The 23,509-nt window shown below is 38.9% G+C and overlaps 1 protein-coding gene across 1 annotated transcript; it reads left to right on the top strand.

Moving 5' to 3' along the window:
* The first annotated feature begins 8,334 nt into the window (after positions 1 to 8,334).
* LOC107760065 (polygalacturonase-like) lies at positions 8,335 to 12,101 on the top strand. Its single transcript, XM_016578090.2, has 4 exons — positions 8,335 to 8,826; positions 9,566 to 9,855; positions 10,953 to 11,181; positions 11,653 to 12,101. The coding sequence occupies exons 1-4, from the start codon at positions 8,389 to 8,391 to the stop codon at positions 11,869 to 11,871; spliced, it is 1,176 nt and encodes a 391-aa protein (XP_016433576.1). The 5' UTR covers positions 8,335 to 8,388; the 3' UTR covers positions 11,872 to 12,101.
* The last annotated feature ends 11,408 nt before the right edge of the window (positions 12,102 to 23,509 follow it).

Raw genomic sequence — 23,509 nt, 5'->3', positions numbered from 1 at the left:
TTCGGTCATCAATATGCATAATCATTAATACATTGCTACGGCCGATATTCTTGAGATACAAGGCTCTATACTTGTGTTGTAGATCATTTGTGATATTTGTTGGAATACTTGAATAATAAGGTTCTTGCGATTTTATTGAACTACTGTTGGCTTGGAAAGTTGTGATGGGGATTCATTTGGAATATTCGTTTAAACACTCTCCTTGACATTATTTATGCTTTTCGCCTTGTTTATAATTGATATACATATGCTTGGTAAGGAAGAGTGTAAAGAACGATAGGTGATGTCGTGCCTTTGTTTATACATTATCATGTGAGGGAGAGTGTAAAGCACGAAGGGTGATGTCGTGCCATATTATTGAAAGTAAAAGCACAAAGGGTGATGTCGTGCCATATTATTGAGAGTAAAAGCACGAAGGGTGATGCCTTGCCATATTATTGAGAGTAAAAGTACGAAGGGTGATGCCATGCCATATCATTTGTGAGTAAAAGCACCAAGAGTTATGTCGTGCCATGTTATGTGAGTGTAAAGCACGAAGGGTGATGCTGTGCCATTTCATTTATATTATCATGCATTATGTTGTGATATATTTCCTTTGTGTATACATTCATGTCGTTACATTGAGCTGTTATTGTTGTATTTATGGTTTTGCCCTCCTTGTGCGCATATTCGCATCTTCAACTGGTACACCGATTCTGAAAGTCCCTCTATGAATCCGAAGTTATTTTCTCCCATTCCTCCAACGCCACAACGTAGACTGAAGATAACATAGAATACTCTAATCCAATTTTCATAATCCGCTGCAAAAACTCAATACTTAACCATATTACTGGCTCGAAATCCTTAGGCACCGCACTTTGAACCCACTAAAACCATTGTTGAGAGTCATCCACTTTGACTTGTTCCCAATTATGATCAAACTCCAAGGCTCTGCTAGCACATGAACACCCTCTCAAAGAAGCACCCGGTTGAATCACTTTCCTTGTAAATCATATCTACGCAAAGCATAAACTCCGAGTCTTCCCAAAGCCTGAACATGAATCGTTAAAACCAATTATAGCACCCAATCCTCAAATGCTTGTCTCAAATCACCACTGATGTCCTATTTCTTTAGTCGTAATAACCCACCAACATGCCGATAACCAAAAATCTTATAAGTAGATAACCATGCAATCCAATCATAGACGGTGGGGCTCTCCCACTTAGCCTTAAGCTACCATTGCATCATTCTAGAACCTACCAAGATTCCTTCTTCCTTACTGACAGGACCTTGCATAATCGACCCGCCAAAATTCCTCGAAATCTTCCTGTTAACCATTTCATGAACGCCTTGAATCACTAGCCATATTTACATATTCGACCTCTTACCGAATAGCCAGTACAATTATTCGTAGAAGTTTCATCAACACCATGCAACAGTTAATCTGCCCACCAAAAATAACCCACATGTTGAAATTCCATGCCGACATCATCTAACAACACTGCACCGAGTACAATCACTATGAAATCCTTAAACAATCCTGAGCCCGTGCTCATTCACCAGCCGTACAAGCCAGCTCACTCCCCATTGACCTCAACTAAATGTGCGACGATACATTCCAATCCAAAGTCATGTTGTATCCTTCTTCATATCATGCAACTCTTTTCCGTCGTATCCAACCTTTCTCCGTATAGAAGCCAATATTCCAAATTAAGTTCGTAGACTTAGTCACTATCTACGATGAGTTCCAAATCACTCTAAACTTTTCCCAAGGCGTATAGTCATCCTACCACAGAACCATATGCTACTCTGCCACTCTCCCACTTTGGTCAAACTCACTCTTTTAAGCAACTATTCGAATCCTGTTTAGGGCTGCTTAACTGGCGGTTATTTACACTTAACGGTTTATCTTATCAGTTATCGGTTTTTAAATGTATTAATCCGCTAGCCTTCCGATAAGATATCGGGCGGATTGGTATCAGTTTATCTATTATCGGGCAGTTATCGGTTTAGTTTCAATTGATTGAAATGATGACATTCTTCAGTCGTGGGGATAGGGGTGTGAAGTACATAGATGAACATACTGATGGATTGACTGCTTTTAATTTGTATGTTCTGTAGGTAAAGCTGCAATTCTTGGTCAAAGTGAGGTTTAATTATAAGCGGTGAAGTTATGATTCAGACTTGTAAATATATACTATATATCTGTTATGTAAAGATGGTTCCACTCCATATTAGTGGAAACTGCATCTTCTTACTCATCATGTGCAGGCTTGATACTGAGGTTATCTTTTGTCGTGTGTGGGAGGGCTAGATTTTGTTGGATCTCATTTTGGGGTTTTAGGGGAAGATCGCGTCCTGCATATGTAAATGCCTTTTTTGTAACAGATGAATTGTGTTTTCAACTATGATGCTTAGCTTATGGCAATGGTTGATATTAGCAGTATTAACCTGAGAGCTATCACTGCTGGTTGTGGTTGAAGCTATTGTTGCTCTGTAAATTTCGTTGTAACTGGCTTGTGTCCTTTTTGCTGCTACTCTTCCGGATTTCGCTAAGATAAGTTGACATGAAACTAGTTGGAAGTTGTAGTGTCTCCTGGCTTTGCTTTGGCTATATAGTAATCTATTTAAAGTTAAAGTTTTGTAACAAAATATGAATAATTATGGAAGATGGTAATCAAACTGAAAAAAAAATATATATATATATATATTCTTAAAGGGTTAACGGATTATCCGTTAAGAAAATTGAATAATCCGCCCCCAAACCGATAAGTCGTTAATAAAAATATTTCAATTTGTTCCCTTTCCGTTAAACCGTTAACCCGATACTAATAAGCCGTTAAGCTTCAGTTTCGGTTGGTTTTGAACACCCCTTCTCTTGTTTCTCACACTTGGCCTTCAAGAAGTTTAACCACCGCAAGACACCTCCCACATGTTCTTCCTCATTCTTTGCTGCCCAGTTGTTGCCTTAAATCAAAATCCATCTTTGTAGCATTTGAACCAATAGATCGCTTTTAACTTTAAATCTTCCCAAAGATCATCTTTCTCGAGCCGTCAACCTTAGAAATACCCTTTTGATCCCGAAATTGCTGCACTCCGCTAACTCTGGCGACTGTTTCCCTGGCACCATCTCGCACTACTCTGCCCCGAAGGCGATTGATGAAGACCATAACACCGGCGAACTTAACACATTCACTCAAAGGCTACGACACCATATCACAGATGCAAATTCCACCACGTTTGAAAACACCAAGTCTGGTTACTCCGTCAACCCAAACCTGAACATTCATAGTCCCATTGCCTTTCCTTCGCCGGAAATAAAATATTGAATCTTTGAATCATGCACTGAGTAAACCTCCTTCCAAGTCATTCACTGCTTCGATACATAGAGAAGCATCCTACCATTACGCAACACGGTGCGATAGCAACGCACGAATCATCATCAATCAATGCCAAATCTCAAAACCTTAGGTAATACTAATACCGAGCTAAAACGACAGAACAACCTTCCGCAAGGTGACGACAATAGCCCAATCAAATACGCAGGGAGAAATATATTGCACCACATCTGTAATACCATTAAAATTTCTCAATTCCCAATTTATAACAAGCGCTTCACATCGCATAAGATTGAATAGTAAGGGAATGAAGGCATAAGCCTCAAAGGAATCGAACCACACGGTGAGGAATCAAGAAGGGAAGTACTCCTAATAGTCATGTAGCCTCTCGAAGATATGTACAAATGTCTCTGTACCGATCCGCAAGAATCTACTAGAATCGCTCATGACTCGTGAGACCTAAGTGAACCTAGGGCTGTGATACTATGTGGTCATGACCCAAAATCTATTAAAGGTCGTGATGGCGCCGGACACCGCGGTCAGGCAAGCCAAAAATAAATACTTAATTTGGAATCTCATTTTTTTATATTTTTGAAATCATATTTCCTTCAATTAAATAGTAAAAGATGGACTTTACAAAATAAATAATAATATCTTTAAAAATTCCAACACATTGCAACCCATAATCGCCCAAAACCTGGTGTCACAAGTGCATGAGTATCAATTAGGAATATAAAATAAAATACAACATCTGTCCCGAATACAAATTGGACAGGAAAATATAAATACTCTGAAAGAGACTCTGCTGGTTGCGGACTCGTAACGTGGAATGCAGCTCACATAAGTCCCCGCAATAATAGCGCCTCTGCGCCCACGAGGCCACTAGACATATATACACCTGCACAAAAATGTGCAGCAAGTGTAGCATGAGTACGTAAATCAACGCGTATCCAGTAAGTATCCCGTCTAACCCCGAAGAAGTAGTGACGAGGGGTCGACTTCGACACTTACTAAGGGCCAACAATATGATATTATGAAATTCTAATTAAGCATGATATATATAATAATAAACTCATAACAAGAAATAACTGAACAATTCATCACCCTATTTGAGGACCCAAATCACTTCCTTCATTTAAAACAAATAATCTTTAAAATAATGAATTTATACCAATTATAAAAGGAACTTCGAGTTCTATTATCACACGCGAATACCACCTAGGACATTCGGCCCGATCCAACATAAATATAAATTGTGCACTGCCGAGGGTCGAACGGTTCGAACCATAGATGCATCTATTACCCCGCTCGCGAATCATACAAGCGACGCGGTCAAATATATATTTATCAATAAATCATAACTCTTTCTTGATTCTTTTCAAAATAAGGACAATTCGACTTGAATCTTTTAAATTCTTAAAATCCTTGACTTAGTTCCATTTGATACAATCAACAAATATAATCAAATAACGGTGTCCACAAAGCATGGTGTAAATCTAAAACTACCCGGACACAAATAAGAATAGTAGCTACGTACGGACTCTCGTCACTTAATGCATACGTAGCCCCCACAAATAACAAAACATATTAATTAAGTTCACCTATGGGGTAAATTTCCTCTTACAAGGTTAGAAAAGAGACTTACCTCACTTTGAAGCTCCATCACCGGCTCCCAAGCCCTTCCAATAATTCAAACCGATGCCCAACGCTCCCAAAACTAGTCAATAAAGGTGCAAATCCATAAATACACACTCTAATACTTATTATAATCCAATTTATAAAAATTCTTAACTCCGCTTGAAAAGTCAATAAAAATCACCCTCGGGCCCACATGCCTGGATACCGAAATTTTTTGAAGATAAACTTTACCCATGACACCATGAACTTAAATATATAATTTATTCCAAATTCCATGTCGAATTTCGTGGTCAATATCCATAAATATCAATTTCTAGGTTTTCTACCAAACATCCCAAATTTCTATAAATTTTCAAGTTTAAATCCTTATATAAACCATGTATTTATCTCACAATATGTGGGAATCACTTACGTTGACATAGATAACGAAAATTTCCCTTTCAAGAACTCCAAAAATCGCCCATCCAAAAGAAAAATGGAGGAAAATGGCCAAATCTCGTCTTAAAAAGACACTGCCCAGCCCGACTTCTCGCTTCTGCGGTCCAACAGCTGCTCCAGTGGCTCCGCTCCTAAGGAAATTCCATCGCAGGTGCGGTTCAAGCTCGGCCCAACAACCCCCGCATCTGCGCCCCTTACGCGCTTTTGCGCCTTCGCTTCTGCGAGTCCACGTGTGCAGGTGCGTTCCCGCTTCTGCGGAACTCGACCGCATCTGCGGTCCCAGCCTACCTCATACAGAACCGCTTCTATGACCCTCTAGGCCACTTCTGTGGCCCCGCACCTGCGGCCAAAACCTCGCAGCTGCGGTTACACTAGAAGACAGATGCTTCAGTTTTTCCTTCCAAGTCCAAACTTGATCCGTTTACCATCCGAAATCCACCCTAGGCTCCTGGGACCTCAACCAAATATACTAACACGTTCCAAAACACATTACGAACTTAGTCGAGGCATCAAATCATGCCCAATAACATCGAAACTATGAATCACCCTCCAATTCAAACTTAATGAACTTTAAAATTCCAAACTTCTACAATCGATGTCGAAACCTATCAAATCACGTCCGATTGACCTCAAATATTGCACACAAATCATAATTGACATTACGGACTTACTCTAACTTTCGGAAATCGAAATCTAACACCGATATCAAAAGTCCACTTCCGGTCAAACTTCTCAAAGACCTTCAAATTTCTAACTTTCGCCAAATGACCCTAAAATGACCTATGGACCTCCGAATCCACTTCCAGACGCGCTCCCAATACTAGAATTGCCATACGGAGCTATTCCCAGTCTCGGAATCCCAACGGACATCGATAACATTGAAATGCACTTCATCCAATAGGCGCCGAAATGCACCCGGGTCATCCAAAACCCGATCCGGACATACGCCCAAGTCTAAAATCATCATACGAACCTGTTGGAACCTTCAAATCCCGATTTCGAGGTCGCTTACTCGAAATCTGACCTTGATCAATTCTTCCAATGTAAAACTTCCGAAATTAGAATTTTCTTTCCAACTCAACTCCGAACTTTCCGAAATTTAATTTCGACCATACGCACAAGTCATAATACCTAAAGTGAAGCTGCTCGGGGTCTCAAACCGCTGAGTGACGCGCTAGAGCTCAAAACGACCAGTCGGGTCGTTACATGCCATCACGGCTCTGGTGAGATTTTGGGTTGTGACATTGAAGCTCGTAAGCATGGGTCAAAAATATTTTTTTTTGTATGTGCAGCAGCGGGATTTTATGAAAATATGATTGAAAATTTATCTCCACATGTAGCATTCATACTTTTTTGGATTGAAAACTTCGTTATCATCAAATTGGCTGCAACTTGATCCGCACCCGCCTTGAACCTGTCATTAACCTCATAGAACCATTAGCCCTGATATTACTTATTGGGATCGAAGTAACATGGCGTCATGCGCAAGCTAGCCAAACAACCTTGAACTATGATAAATTAGACAACAAGAATAATATACTAAAAGAGGCATAACATACTTTATATGATTTAGGTCAATTGACTACATCGATCTACTGATATAAAAGAAAAAACTTATTGAGAGAATAAATTCTCTCCCTAAATAAAACTCTTTAAGAACTACATTAATTGTGGATGCTTTTTTGTGTTTTTTTTTTATGAATGAGGGACCATCAATTTATAGAGGTCCACAATCTTTTCTTCTAAGAAATGGATCTGTCATATATGGAAAAGATTTATAATTTCCTTATAGGAAAGTAAAATTAATTTTGGTAAACTATTTTTCCTTACTTCAAAAAAAGGTAAAATTCAAATATAAAAAGAAAATCACGACAAAATCCTAACATGACGTGATAATTAATTTTTCATGAAACTACGCCTGATTTTCAGCTTCCCAATCTGGTCCATTAAGTACCTGCAATTACATAAGAGATTGTTAAGTATGAGTTCATTTATAATTTGTTAATACTATAAAGAGATAGAGAGAAGAAATAAGAAAGTAGAAGGGATCCAGAAGAAATAGGACAATAATGGTCATTACAAGATAGAGCAAATTGTTTGTCTAATATAGAAGTCGTGGCAAGGAGGTAGCTATGCATCGGCGATCATATAGCCTGGAAAGGCTCTGCCATCGGTCCATCGAAAGTATCATATTCTACTCCAACTATATTCAACGCCTTGCACCGTAAATCAGCTAAGCAAGCCATTTCATTTCTTTATTATTGCCGAGTTTCCCTCATTGACATTGTAAGATTCTTACACTATCAGATTAAAATAACTTAGGATATTTATATGTATACATTAATCTTAATTCGTAATGTAAATGATGCAGTAAAGAATATGCTATAATCAGTTAAAATATATCGAAAATATAAAATTCATTACAATATATACATAGCGTTTGTCACACCTCCTTTTCGCGCGCCCGGCCCCGAAGGGTTACACACACCATCCTTGTTGATATTCCATTTCTTTCTCTTTTTCTTTCATCGTTGTTTTTGTTTTTCCTTCTTATAAATTTGGGGTTATGAGTGCTTTCCCTTTTTATAATTAAAGCCGTCAAGTAAAGCCGTACTTAAACATTGTACACAAAATCGCAAGTAATTCTTTATTATTGCACATAAGATACGTTAGTTTTCATGCGCTTAACCGCATACTTTCTTGAAGGGAAAGTTGAAGCGAACATGCTCTATTGACCAAAACAACTGCAAAATAACTTGTAACATGGCTGCCGTACATATCATAGTATACCGTCGACGTGTGACATACACTTTTAAGTTGATTGGTGCATTAATTTCTCCAATCATTGCCCAATTACAGGCAATAAATTCAAGAAAGAGATCTGAAAACCCTATAAATATTATGGTTAGTTATCCGTTTTTCCCAATTCGACATATCAACTTTTGTTTGTATTGCCAAAAGAAAACCCAAGGAAGAAGCCCATTTTTTATCTAAATGGATAACCTGATAATATCTTGCATTACTGTCCTCTTATCTTCTATATTTCTATTCTTGCAATCAAATGCAACATCAACCTACAATGTGTTAAGCTTTGGTGCCAAACCAAATGGCCAAACTGATGCAACTCAGACATTTCTGAAGGCATGGAGCGCTGCATGCAGCTCAGTGCAACCAGCGACCATTTACGTTCCCCGAGGACGTTATCTACTAAAGGCAGCAACATTTAGAGGGCCATGTCAAAATAGAATAACTGTAAGGATTGATGGAACCCTTGTGGCTCCATTGGATTATTGGGCCATTGGCAACTCCGGCTACTGGCTTTTGTTCATTCAGGTCAATGGGATTTCGGTCATCGGTGGAAATCTTGATGCTAAAGGAGCAGCTTTTTGGGCTTGCCGGAAATCGGGCAATAATTGCCCAGTTGGAGCTAGGGTATGTTTTTTAATAAATCTATTTCATGCAATAAGAAATTCTTTCTGTCCCAATTTATGTAATAATATTTGGCTGGGCACAATATGTTTATGAAATTAAGAAAGGGTTAACCAAATATATATGAAAAGTATCAAAAAATGTGTAATTCTTTTCGAACAAAATAAAAAGGAAGTATGTCACACAAAATGAGACAGGTGAAGTAGTTATTTGATCAAAAATTGAAAAATGACCAAACTTTTCTTGAAGGTTTAGGTCTTAAACTATACCTAGTAGGTAACTTTTCTTCGTTAAGTATAATCATTCATTCTTGAGATCATTATTTCTTCTTCTAGTACTTGGAGATGTAGGGCGTGTGCCGTGGTGATGGTAGAAGAAGAAAGATTTAACCTTCATGTTGTAATTTAATTTCAACAGCAAAAATACTAATGTTTTTCATTTAAAAAATTTCTCTACTTCAACTTTTATTAACGTTCCTAACCTTTTATTTGACATCATGTGAAATGAACTTAAAAATACCCACACACATTCTCTCCTCCTAGACATTATAACACATGTTTATATTCTTTCCATTTCATTCTACATGTATCCTTATACATAAAAATATCCTTATACATAATAAATATCTCAGTCCATTTTAGTACATCGAAAGTACCATGTCGTAACTATTCATGAAGAAAACAAAAATAATATAAACGTAAAATATTTCAATTATCTTAATTTCTTTATGTGAAAAGTGCAGTCGATAACCTTCAATTGGGCTAATGATGTTGTGATAAGTGGCTTACTATCAATCAACAGCCAGCTAACACATATTGTGATCAATAGCTGCAACAACGTGATGGTTCGAAAGGTAAGAACAATAGCCCCCGATCAGAGCCCAAACACCGATGGCATTCATGTTCAATCATCAACTGGGGTTACTATCATAGATAGTAGATTCAAAACTGGAGATGACTGTATATCTATTGGACCTGGCACTAGAAATCTTTGGATGGAGAACATTCTATGCGGACCTGGACATGGTGTTAGGTAAGCACTCCATGTTACTACCATGACCGTATAGCGACAATCCTATTTAAAAGCTTAAACTATTGAAAAAATTATGCTTTATTTATTTAATTATGTTTATAACAAACCTATCACTTTCAAGCCTAATTCTTTTTTATGAGTCAAGCATGTAGATATTCTTTTTTATTTTATTTTTTATTTTATAAAGAACAGCGAGGATACTCGAACCAATGATTTTTACCTACTTTGATACCATATTGAAGTGGGCGGTCATCCCATTTAAAAGTTTAAACTATTAGAGACCCACACTTTTATTTACTCATATATATATGTGTGTGTGTTTTCCGATCTCCTTAGGTACGTACAACGAGTATGATTTTTTTCATTTTTTGTATAGCCCTGTATTTGTGAAGGAGAAGAAGGGATTGGGCAATTCGAGGAACTTGTGCGACATGTTAAAACGAGAATAACACAACACTTTTTAGAAACAATAAGATCAAATAATCTTTGATTTTAATTGTACATTGGATATTGATTCTATAATTAATACAAAATTATGTTCTTATTAACTACATAGAAAATACTAAATCACAATCTTTCATAATCACAATATTTTTTAGAAGTGGGAGAAAATGTTGTTAATTATAAGAAGTCTGACTACTAAGCTTCACTTGCTCAAACTCAAATGAGGGACTAGGGATCAATGATCAATTTCTAGGTTTCATTTTACTCGGCTACATGAATTGGTGGTCTGTTCTTGAAGCTAAGAGACTTTTTCCAATAAAGAGGAAAATATTATTTGAGAAGTGGTTGATGTCAATATCTCGATATATATTTCAAGTACCATATATTTGGGAAACATATAAGTGGAAACTAATGACTTCTAGTTAATTAATCGAAGCGATGTTGACCTTTATCATGTGAGTCATAGTTCATTTTTGCGGTTTCACACAGAAATCTTTAGACTTATGGTCATTACGTTCAAATATATATACACTCCTACAAGTTGCAATTTGACCATCAATGTCGTTTTATTTGACATTTAGTTTAGGGTTTATTTTGTGTGTATTTATTTCTTATTTTATGTTGAAGATCTACTTTTATTCTTTCTCTTGCAGCATTGGAAGTCTAGCAAGGAATTATGAAGAAGATGGCGTGCAGAATGTGACATTGGTTTACTCGATATTCACAGGATCTGATAATGGGTTAAGAATAAAATCTTGGGCAAGATCCAGCACTGGTTTCGTCACCAACATTAATTACCGCAACATAGTCATGAAGTACGTTGACAATCCAATCATCATTGATCAGAATTACTGCCCCAACAAACAAGATTGTCCAGGCGAGGTAAATATTCTTAGAATGAATAGAAAAAGATGGGAAGTTGTGGGGGAGGGGGGGGGGGGGGTTGTCTTAAACAAAATGTTTGAACTTTTCAGCTCTTTAATTAAAATTTATCAAGAAATAGAAAATACCAAGAATATAAGGGAGTTAAACCGACTGTATTTACATTTGAACATATTATATTTGCAAAATATACATGTGAGATTCTCGGATTCAGAAAAATTGCCGGCTTCCTAGTAGTAGAACTATCGATGATCAAAGTATGATTTTTCATTTGCTTTCCTCTCGAGATGAGTTTTAAGCGATATTAGTGTATATTTTGATATATCAATATTGAGCTGATTAAGTACTCTTTTAGCCTGTTGTTCAATTTGTTTATTGTTTTCCTCTGTAGAAAAATTGTCTGCTAACAGCTACAGAGGTAACGATGAATCTAAGTTGTTATGTTATGATTTAGTTTTTGGTTAATTGCAGACTTCTGGTGTAAAGATTAGTCAAGTAACGTATGAAAATATACAAGGGACGTCAACAACTCCAGTAGCTATGAAATTTGACTGCAGTCCCAGCAATCCATGCAAAGGAATCCAGATAAAAGACATAAAGCTCACTCATATGAACAAAAAGGCACAATCTTTTTGCAAAAATGTTCAGGGAAGTAAAAAAGGATTAATTTTCCCTGACAGTTGTATATGAATACAGTTCTACTTTTGATGTGTGTACGTTAGGGGAGGAAGGTACCCCAATTAAGTTGGTATATTATGTTTCATGGAGATTCTTTATAGTCAGCTCCTCAATTTAACAAGCAAGTGTTACCAATAGAAAGAAGGCTTAGTTGGTCTACTCCAATTAAGTAGTACATACCTTACAACAGCAATAATATGTTTTACTTTGAAAATTATGTAAAAAATGTATTTTCAATATCCTCTGACGCAAATTGAAAATACAAAGTATACTAAATTTTATTTGTTTACCTTATCAATTTTTCATAGAAGTGGGTGTAGTTTATTGTGATGGTAATGAGGTGTGATTCATAAATGGGTAAATGGGTTTGAAATTAATAATAGGTGTGAAAATAGGACAATAACATAAAGGGAAATCATGGAAGATAAATGTGAAAATAAAGGGAGATCATGGAAGATAAATGCGAAAATAAAACAACTAAACCGTTCATATCATAATACAATGGACAAAAATGAAACTTAAGATAGCATAATCATTTATTGGGAGTTTATTAGTTACCGACATAACCATCGTGATGCCCCATACTTCAACCGTAATGAATGAGCATCTCATCTCATCACAATGTTGTGCAGATGTTGACAAGTTTTGCTAGCATGATAATTATCCTAATCAAGGGAACCCATTTTAAGGGTGACTATCTAATCGTCCAAGCTAATGATATGCCCAAAATCCTATACCGGTGCGTGTAGCTTTGGGTATACGACACTTTTGGCCTTTACATTGGTTACATAACAAGTCTTCCAAAATACTCTTTATGTTTGTCACCTTTGGCCTAAATCATTAACTTTAATATTTGGCTCATTAGCCACATAGCATTTCCTTTTCATTTCATGAACCTTCATATTTAATATTTGAAAGTTGTTTATCCGTAAAACGGTACAGTTGAATTTATATGTGGTTTCTAGACAAGTGAATTAATTTGATTCTGAAATAATAGATGAACTAGATAAAAATGTAGTACTTAGCCTTGAGATGGAGACGGAATAGCAAAAATAATAATTTCGGGAGCAAGGCTTCCGGGCACAACAACAATGATATCAAAAAACAAGAAGATAAAATTATATTAAGCTTTGAATAGAGTGTAGCGTATATTTGCCAGAAAGTTCGTGTCCTTTACAATGATAATAGAGCTCACTATTTATATCTCCTCCTAGGGAGCAAGGTCCTATGATCAAGCCCCTCTTTAATGTCAATTATGAGGGCTACTGAAGAATGTGTAACGGCGGGCAGTGAATGCCATATTTCTTGTTACGTGCAGTATACTTAATGCTGCAGAATATTCTTCATTAAATGCTACCTGGTGTAAGGCATTTATTTCATCTTTATGAGTATTATTCTATTCGGTAATAGACGGGATCGTTGCCATCGGTTTCAACTATATTCTACCTTCAGCTCCACGTGTCATTTTCTTAAGCGATCATTTAATATAACATATTTTACCCTATACAGATAGTCCCCCTGCTTTTCGGTGGCATACCTTTGTGTCACCGGAAAGTTGGTAGAAATATCCTTTTTGGCAGGAAATTACTGACCCATCTGAGAAGTTTCTGATGGTTGATTAGACGCACGTCTCTTTGCATTTAATGCCCCGAACACGCGTAATCTAATGATTTAGCATAACATTTTTCGGTTATCGAGGCAATTATGGCCATGCGTTTTGCCGACTATACCTTTACTTATACACATCAACCTCCTTCATTTACACTTCATAATACTCTAAATTTTCTATGACTTTCTTTACTACACTCATACTTCGACTTTAACCTTTCTTTAGCTTCCTTCTTTGAGAGAAAAACTCTCCCTCTAATAAAAAATGGCCTCCTCTTCAAGAAACCTTAGTTCTTCAAAGAACAAAAGCAAAACTGATGATGTCGCTCCCCCCTACGGTGAGTACTATCATACCAAAAAATCTTATTACCACCAAAGATTTTGAAGAGAAATACCCTTCTGCTCACCCTCGTACGTGGGCTATTAGCATATACCCTTCTTCTATTCGTCCTTCCAGTATCCCTGTTGTGAAGGACGACTGCCACTGTCAAGATTTGGACATTATCGCTCCTGACCTAGCCGAGCGGATAACTTTACCTAAGAAGTCTTTTACATACTTTTACATGTATCCCTTCATTTTGGGAGGGTTTTCTTTGAGCAGAGATCTTGACTCCGTCATTGTGGAGTTCTTCCTCCGCTATCAGGTGTGCTTGGCACATGTAAGCCCTTCTGTGTAGAGTACAATCTCTTGCCTTCGATGCCTGTTCCAGGACGCTGGAGAAGACCTATCCCTAGCTCGAGTGATGAACCTCTAATCCCCAAAACCTTCCGCGGGGCAATGATAAATTTCAGAAAGCGTGACCACCATGCACTGCTATCCAGCATGGATGATGACAACGATCGTGGGTGGATATAATGGTTCATTTCAGTCGCCACCAGTGACATTATCCCGGCCACCACTCCGGATTTCCCGGAATTATGGAACCGTACACGTAAGTCTTATCGTTTGTTTCTTCTTCTATTAAAGATCATTCCTCATTATTACTGACTCTTCTTCCTTTATTTGTTTCAACGACTCGGTGGGTTCCACCTAGGGTTGAGGGCTTGGAACAATGGGTATAGAAAAGTTTGGACATTACTATGTCGAAAACCCGCACGTGGAAAGAACTGTCCCAGAAATATGGGTGGAAGGCAAAATATTATGGTAAGTTGAACTCATCTTGTTTTTACCTTTTCATATAAGGAAGTTGCTTGACTCTTCTTTCCTTTTGAATTCAGGTCTACCATAGGGCTCAGTTGTCGTCCTCGAGAAGGATGTTTTGGCTAATACTGCTGATGCGGCGAGTGCTTCTTCCGATAGTCCCCAACCGGAGAACAAGCAACAAAAAAGAAGACGTTTCTTCGTGGCTGGGGGAAAGAATAAGAGGGAAAAGAATGCCTCTCTTGAGTCATCTCCGGAAAATATGGTGACGAGCTCCCTGCCCAGGCTAGCCATAGATACCGTGATGATTGACGATGATGGGAAAGCCAGCGAGGAGGGGGCTTCTCTACACAGAAGATGACGACCTTCCTCGGCTCAATAAACTGCTCAATCTATTGAGTTAGTTACACCAACTGAGGATGATGCCTCAGCAATTTGGGGGAGTTTTAGATGATGGAAAATGCCAACTCCCATTTCCAGATCCCAATCGCTGCACCCGGTACTGTGAGGCTGAGTACTGGGTCCCTGCCTTCTTCGGTTGATGAGCAACCAACACCCAGCACTGCACTTTCCATAGCCACTTCTCATCCTTTAACGCCATTAGCTTCATCTCCTTCTTCACCGACTCTTCCACCAGCAACTGCTACATCATCTCCACCGGCCACATCTATCCGAGAAGAGGATGTTCCTCTCCCCCAATCCCCAGATCCTGGGAACTTGGGGTAAAATTATGCCGCCCCCTCAGAAGATCCGCAAAGGAGGAGGAGCATTACTCTCTCTGTCTCTACCGGGTGCAATTTGTTGTCCCGGCCGGTGGAACTTGCTAACTATCTAAAGCCTTTGGCTTCAAAAAAAGATTGGGAAAAGATACAAGCTCTCTCTCTCGAGTGCTTGTTGAACAATGCTATGCACAATGCCGCAGCAGTATACTCTTCATTTCCTTTGTTATCTCTTTTATCTTTGATTTAGTAGTATTTTAAGTTTGCTTTTTGTCACGCGCCGAATGCAGGGAGCGTGGCCGGTGCTCAACCGAGTGAACCCTGTCAAGCAAGCATGTTAGATACTTTATACCCAAACTCACTTTTGAATAAAGAGAATACATATTTTGGTTAATTAGACAATAAGTAGATCATGTATACAACACCAATTCATTACCATAAGTTACTTCATTTTAAAGTCTATGGAGCATAACTTGTTTGACTTCCCCAACACTAATATACAACCCACACTATGTCTACAGAGCCTCTAATAGATACAAAAGAGTACTATGATAGTGCCGACAATAAGGCCCTGGCTATACCTCAAACACAATACACAAAGAATAAAAGATACATCATCCCGAAATAAAGTGGGGCTCACCAAGTCAGCTGGGAAGAGGGTCTACCGCTATCACTGATCAATTTCTCCTAATGTGGAACTACCTGCATCCACTGAAGATGCAACGCCTCCGGAAAAAGGAACGTTAGTACATATAGAATAGTAATAGTATGAATGAAAAAATACCCTCTCAATAGAACGATTAATAATACAAGCAAGAACAATCATAATATCAGTGGAAGCCTAAAAAAATATAAAACCTCAAGTTAGGGCCAAGACAGTGTTCAAATAAATTTCCATATCTTAAATTGGGAGATCTTTAGTACCAATATGCCACCGTTCACAATACCATTGGGCTTTTAGTACGGAGTCTGATCACAACCCAATTGGCTAGGCCATCTCATCCGAGACATCAACCACAATCACAATTTTAATTACAATTTTCAGCACAATCACCACTATGTGTGTGACATGGCGTCTGATCACGACCCGTTCGGCTAGGCCGTCTCACCACAATGATGTGTGGATCTACATCATCCTTTTCTACTAATCATCTTGTTTAGTATATCAAGAATATCGGCCATAGCAATGTATTAATGATTATGCCTATTGATGACCGAATTAAACACACCAATGTATTCTCAAAATTTCATCAAATTTTACCAAGTTATAATAAGCTAAGTCTTAGTTCTAACATTTAACACTATGTTCTTAGTATCTAGGAGTCAAGTAAGGCATAAGGAAAGAAGGTCGCGTGATTCCACAAGACACAGTTAATAACATAATTTACCCCGAGCATGGTTAACTCTGGCACATACATATATGCTCGTCACCTCATATATGTATCACCCCCGCATGTAGCAATCAATGTCAAATAGTAGGAATAATTCCCTCAACAAAGTTACGCAAGATACTTATCTCAATTCGGCTGACTCAATACTCAATTTAGCTTTTTCCTTTACAATTTCACCTCTGCTCGGCTCAATCTAGCCAAAGACGACTTAAATACATCACACAAATGGAAGGGAAAATAATTTCAATTAATAAAGCTGTGATTTTTATTCAATTTCTTAAAAGTCAACAAAAGTCAAACCTTGGGACCCCCGGTCAAAACCCGGGTTCAAGGGTACGTCTTGACTACCCATAGCCTCACGAGTCAAAATACGTGTTTTGTTTTCAAATCCGAGTCCTATTCGACTCTCAAATCCCAAATTTACATTTTTCAAAGTATTGACAAAATCTCCAAATTTTTCCCTAGATTTCTCTTGAATTTGATGTTAAATCTTATATAAATCATGAAATGTAGTTGAGAATTGATTAGAGGTACTTACCCAATTATTTGGTATGAAAACCTCTTCATAAAATCGCCTGCCATCGAATCTAGGGTTCAAAATATAACAAAATGAAGCCAAATTATGGAATTCTCAGCATTTAGCAGGTTACAGATGTTGCATTTGCGATAGGGGGTTCGCAAATGCGGACAAAACATCGCAAATGCGACCCCTGACAGACCAGGCCTTCATCGCAAATGCGATACAGAGTTTGCAAATGTGAAACTCTTCAGGCTTCGCAAAAGCGACAACTTCATCGTAATTGCAATCCAGTCCCCAGCAGCCCAGGTTCGCAAATGCGTGAAACTTCAACTTCTATTACCGATGCCGAAACCCATTAAATAATGCCCAATGGACCTCAAATTTTGCACACAAGTCACATTTGCCATTACGGACCTACTCCAACTTCCGGAATCGTAATCTTGCCCCAATATCAAAAAGTCCACTCCCGGTCAAACTTTTCAAAAGTCCGACCTTCGCCAATCCAAGACTAATTCAACTACGGACCTCCAAATTAAAATCCTGACGCACTCCTAAATCCGAAATCGCCCAATAGAGCTAAAAGAAATAACAAAACTTCATTCTGAGGCCTCAAACTACCGAGTGGAGTGTAGACGCTCAAAACGACCAGTCGGGTCGTTACACATGAAGTTACTCGAGGCCTCAAATCATGCATAACAACATCAAAACCATTAATCGCACCTCAAATCGAACTTAATGAACTTTGAATCTTGCAACTTCCAAAACTCGTGACGAACCTTGTCAAATAAACTCGGAATGAACTCAAATTTTGCACACAAGTCCCAAATGACATAGTAAAGCTATTCCAATTTTCAAAACCACAATCCGAATCCGATATCATCAAATTCAACTCCCGGTCAAACCTATGAACATTCCAAACCTTCAAATTTCCAACTTTCGCCAAATAGTGCCGAAACATTCTAGAAATATCCAAATAAAAATTCGGGCATACGCCCAAGTCCAATATCACTACCCGGACCTAACAGAACTATGAAAAATCCGATCCGAGGTCAAATACTAAAAATTCAAACTTGGTCAACTCTTTCAACTTAAAGCTTTAATCATGAAATTCATCAGAAATACCTGAAAACCAAAACCGACGATACACAAAAGTCATAATACATCATGCGGAGCTGCCTACACCCTCAAACCACCGAGAAAAGTGTAAATGCTTAAAATGATAGTCGGGTCGTTACATTCTCCCCCACTTAAACATATGTTCATCCTCGAACGTGCCTAGAATCGTTCCAAAGCCATCAAAACGTCGTGTAACCTTACCATGCATATAACCGGGGGTAATACCATGTCACCCAATGAAGGAAACATGCAGAAACTCATAATCACTCACTAGATCCACAAGTCATGGAGCTCTCTCTCTCACCCGACAAGAATTAAAGCCAAATCCTAAGTTGACTTCTGATATTATTCTTCCAAACATACCGCAATCAGATCCGATAGTATCCATTCTAGGTCCAATGACCTTATCTCGTAAAACACAACTACTCTATTGACATGCCACACCAATACAACCTAAAGCTACAAACCGTGGAATTCGTTCACCAATAAGCAACAATTCAAAATGTACTCAATCATTGAAAATGACTCAAATAAGGGAACCGTCCCGCAAGCGCAACAAGTACCACCACAACGCAATGCTATGAACCCATCACACATAGTAGGACCAAGACACACGAATCTAACACAAAGGATCATATCCCAACATAGCCCCGCTGCAATGGGTGACCCATCCAGACACCGGTCCATATTAAATACCTCAAGCCACAATGCTTAAAATTTAAAACTACATGCAATTCGACATCAAGTACACGAAACGCATGACCATAACCATAGGGAAGATAATAACACAATATACCACAGTCTGAAAAGACCATAACAAGGGCGCGATCGACCATTAGACACCCAATAACCATCTCGCTCAAATTCCGCTCTAAGGCCGAAATAGAACCGCACCATGTGTGCATATAACCAATGAATCACCACCCCTCGTAGTATAGAAGAGTAACACATAGAACATATCAGAACACGAACAAGCTCAACTCTAACTGAATGACTCACCCCTCAACACTAACAATTATGAGTCAACAAATTCGACCTGGTTTAGAATGCACATCCACATTGGGCCTACCAATGGGCCCCCAAACCAACTCTGGTCATTCCCAAATGGATAAATGTCCCTCCAAAAGTCCACAATGACCTAACCATAGCACATACTACAATCTAGTAAACTTTGGCCACATCTGCACAGTCCGCAACCCCAAAACAATCTGCTTCTGAGAACTACCAGTCTCCAAATCCATAGAACACATGAATCAGCATAGCCGATCCTAACTCCACCACTTGAATGACTAAAAAATCTCTCATACATAATCATCCCCACGAGAAATACTTCTATAATTCCTCCATTCCACTGAACATTAGCAGTCGATCAACCAGGGGAGTACAACAATACCAATGAAGCATTCGTAAGTCAGAAAACAGTGTGCCTTCTGAAATGTGCACCTTTCTTAGGTGATACCAAGTAGTAATAACATTCATCTAGTCATCTGAAATCCTCCATGTTGTCTTAGAATTCATGAACTTCCCTTAAATACTGAACCGCGACATTGCACATGCAAATCTCAATCCCACACAACACACCACATCTATCATGCCATCATATAAAAAGCACGAGAATCTCTAAGTCACCAGCAGAATATATACTCGATTAGTCTGAAACCTTCCATTTGATCTCATCTAGGAGAAAATCACAATACGCAATATACTCCTCATGCCGGTAGGAAATATCCATCTCAAACCGTGGTAGAATCATCGAGGACTCTTCGAAACTCATTTGCACATAACCAAGCCATCAGAACTAAATCTCTCTAACTCCACCATGACACGCAGGTCGCCAAACCCAAGAGTATTGCCATAAAACACTTGTAGACACTCACCACATCATAAGTACCCAAAGAACCGATCATATCCATTACCATGCTAATCTAACCTACTACCAAACTATACTATTTCTCCGAGTTCCTTCTGAATTACCCACAAGTTGGCAGTTCTCCTTGGTAGAACACCAGATCCTTACCCAAAACTCACCACCAAAGATCCTAGCATAAAACCACACCTCCCTAAGGACCATAAGCCACTGTATTACCTCATAAGCACCCTAAAAGTACAAAAACTGAGACACCCACTCAGAAGAGACCTTCTGTGAATCTAAAGCCGTTTCCTTTACCTTCCTGATACTGAAATGTAGAATCCATAATGATATAGAAATACCGCAAGTACCGACACCATCATATGAAAATCTCAGATATTAGCCATATACAAGTCCGAAAAATTCTCAACTACGACATATAAATCTTGAATCCATTAGAACCTTCTCGAGAGTCATCCACTCTAGTCTGAAAGAAATACAACTGTCTGAATGAAAGAAACAATAGAATATAAAGATAGACGGGGACTTCATGGTCTGTGAACGCCGACAGATCTACCTTGAGTCGCCAGATAGCGGTCCAATAGCAAAATCTCGATCAACCTGAGCCGGTACCAAAATCTGCACAAAAGGTGCAGAGTGCAGTATCAGTACAACCGACCCCATGTACTGGTAAGTGTAGATCCTAACCTCGATGAAGTAGTGAAGAGGCTAAGGCAAGGCACCTACAAATCAACCTGTACAATTTAACAATGTATATACATATAACAGTAATGAAGAACGAGACAGGAGATATCAGGAGGGGAAAACATGCTGGGTAAGTATCAGATAAAGAACTACATCAGAATGATAACTGGAACAACCAACATATTATGAATAAACAGGAACACGAATACAGTAAAGGAAAAATACATGGCATCACCCTTCGTGCTTTTACTCTTGATCTCACCATAAAATCAATAGAAACATGGCACGACATCACCCTTCGTGCATTAACTCTCATAATATGGCACGACATCACCCTTCGTGAATTAACAATCACAATATGGCATGACATCATCCTTCGTGCATTAACACTCACAGTATGGCACGACATCACGCTTGGTGCATTAACACTCAGAATATGACACGACATCACCCTTCGTGCATTAACACTCACAATATGGCACGACATCACCCTTCGTGCATTAACACTCACAATATAGCACGACATCATCCTTCATGCATTAACACTCACAATATGGCACGACATCACCCTTCGTGCATTAACACTCATAGTATGGCACGACATCACCCTTCGTGCATTAACACTCATAATATGGCATAGTGTCACCCTTCGTGCATTAACACTCACAATATGGCACGGCATCATCCTTCATGCATTAACACTCACAATATGGCACGACATCACCCTTCATGGATTAACACTCACAATATGGCACGACATCACCCTTCGTATATTAACACTCACAATATGGCACGGCATCACCCTTCGTGCATTAGCACTCTCCCTTACCATAATTAAATACATAAATAAAAACAGGGAGATAGAATAACAAGTACAAGCCTTACTTCAACACTGTGAGCTAAGTCCAGCACTCGAGGCAGTTACCATCTTTACTGAGTTGCCATTCGCTGGACGAAAGCCCATACTCCAGATCATCATGCTAGGTCATAAGTTTCTTTATGCATTGGGTTTGGAGAGCAATAGAAACCTGAGAAACGTCGAAGACGGTTGGATAAGCCTAGACCAGTTGTTTGATAGATTTGGGCATCTAGAAAGCATTGATCTGCAACATGAAGAATTTCAGTGTGACCGAAAAATGTGGGAGAACCTTCGCCCCTTGACCTTCTCTTTGGAATTTTTGGGACATTTGATTTTTCCACGGCGAAAGGGGTGGATCAGCATCAATATGTTGTTCTGGTCTTAGCCACATTCTGGGGGAATTTGTGGGTAACTCTTGTCTCGGTGTTGTTGGTAGATATTTTTAGGGCACTATCAGCATGTTTGAGGGGATATGACTTCATTAAGGGTTGCAACTTGTTGTTGCAAATATGGGCTACAGAGCACTTTCAAAGAGAGCCGTCGATCGATTACTTCGTCGGCACTAACAATACGATCTGCAGTCATGAAGAGAAAATGAGACACTAGGGAACACACTGGGGAACAACCCATGGTCAAGAAGAATGGCGGGAATTTTTAACTCACCTAACTGAATATTTCATCAACTGGAAGCTTTCTTGGCTAAGAGGCAGAGCAATTGTGAGGGGACCAGAGAAATATTTCATTGAGCTGATGGGTTTATAAATAATTCAGCCGTATGCACTGCTGAGAGTCCTAAGACTGTTTGGTTTGGTCTAAGACGTACCCCTGTGGTCTCGAATGACTTTGTATGAGGTTGACTACCATGGACAGATCCCAATTTTGAGAGTAAGACGACTATAAGACAAGTGGAGTGATTTGATCACGATGGGTATGGGATAAAATGCATGGTGTACACCGGAGTACTTTGTGAGGATTTTTGAAGAAGATCAGCTAGCCAGGCCTAGTCGGTAAGGATTAGCCGGGTTGGAAGATTCAAGAGCAGCTTTGCAAGTATACCACGTAATCCTGGCTCATTACCTTGTCACCTCTACTATGCACCAATAGGTGGTCCTAGGATTGGTTGACCATATGCTACAACTGCCTAATGATGAAAATCAGATAGTAGACTACGTGTAGATTGAGTCTGAGGAGGAGCCGGAAGAGGATCCGGAAGAGGAGCTGGAGTATCATCATAAGGACGTTGAGGAAAAATTCAAGGAAGGTCTCGAAGAAGACCTAGAGGAGGAGAGTTTGTAACCATCAAATTTTCTATCAATGAAAATCGAATTCGCTCCGGATCCGAATGTGTCAAATAATAGATATTTGTGAATACTTCCGACGTAGGCATACCTTCGGCAAAAGGGGGGGGGTCCCCAATACTTTAGGAATGCGTTTGTTCAATATGTCAATTAATTGTCGTGTGATTATATCTGTGCACTCCTTAAGCTAACTTCTACTTTCGTACTTGCTTTATTCTTTTATTTATTTATCTACCCAAAAAGGGGTTGGTTTGTGTTGATATTTAAAGTGGTCGAGCCATCGTATAACCTGAGGCCCAAAGGAAAGATGACCACTTCAGATAACCCAGCCGAAAATGCTTTGGCAGTAACTGACGCCCCAGGGGGTTCAAGAGGAAGGGATAAGACTCGAAACGATGAATATGTCGCCCGGATGGAGCAAGAAATGGAATCGTTAAGAGAGGA

Source organism: Nicotiana tabacum, chromosome 21 (assembly GCF_000715075.1).
Source record: "Nicotiana tabacum cultivar K326 chromosome 21, ASM71507v2, whole genome shotgun sequence".
NCBI classification, from domain to species: Eukaryota; Viridiplantae; Streptophyta; class Magnoliopsida; order Solanales; family Solanaceae; genus Nicotiana; species Nicotiana tabacum.
The sequence above is the reverse complement of the archived record's forward strand: the minus strand, read 5'-3'. Positions and strand labels throughout refer to the sequence as shown.

Excerpts from the sequence above, each read along its gene's own strand:
- LOC107760065 (XM_016578090.2), top strand. The coding sequence starts at position 8,389 with ATGGATAACCTGATAATATCTTGCATTACTGTCCTCTTATCTTCTATA. Across the intron at positions 9,856-10,952 it reads GGACCTGGACATGGTGTTAG|CATTGGAAGTCTAGCAAGGA; the intron begins GTAAGCACTCCA and ends TTTCTCTTGCAG. Across the intron at positions 11,182-11,652 it reads AACAAGATTGTCCAGGCGAG|ACTTCTGGTGTAAAGATTAG; the intron begins GTAAATATTCTT and ends GGTTAATTGCAG.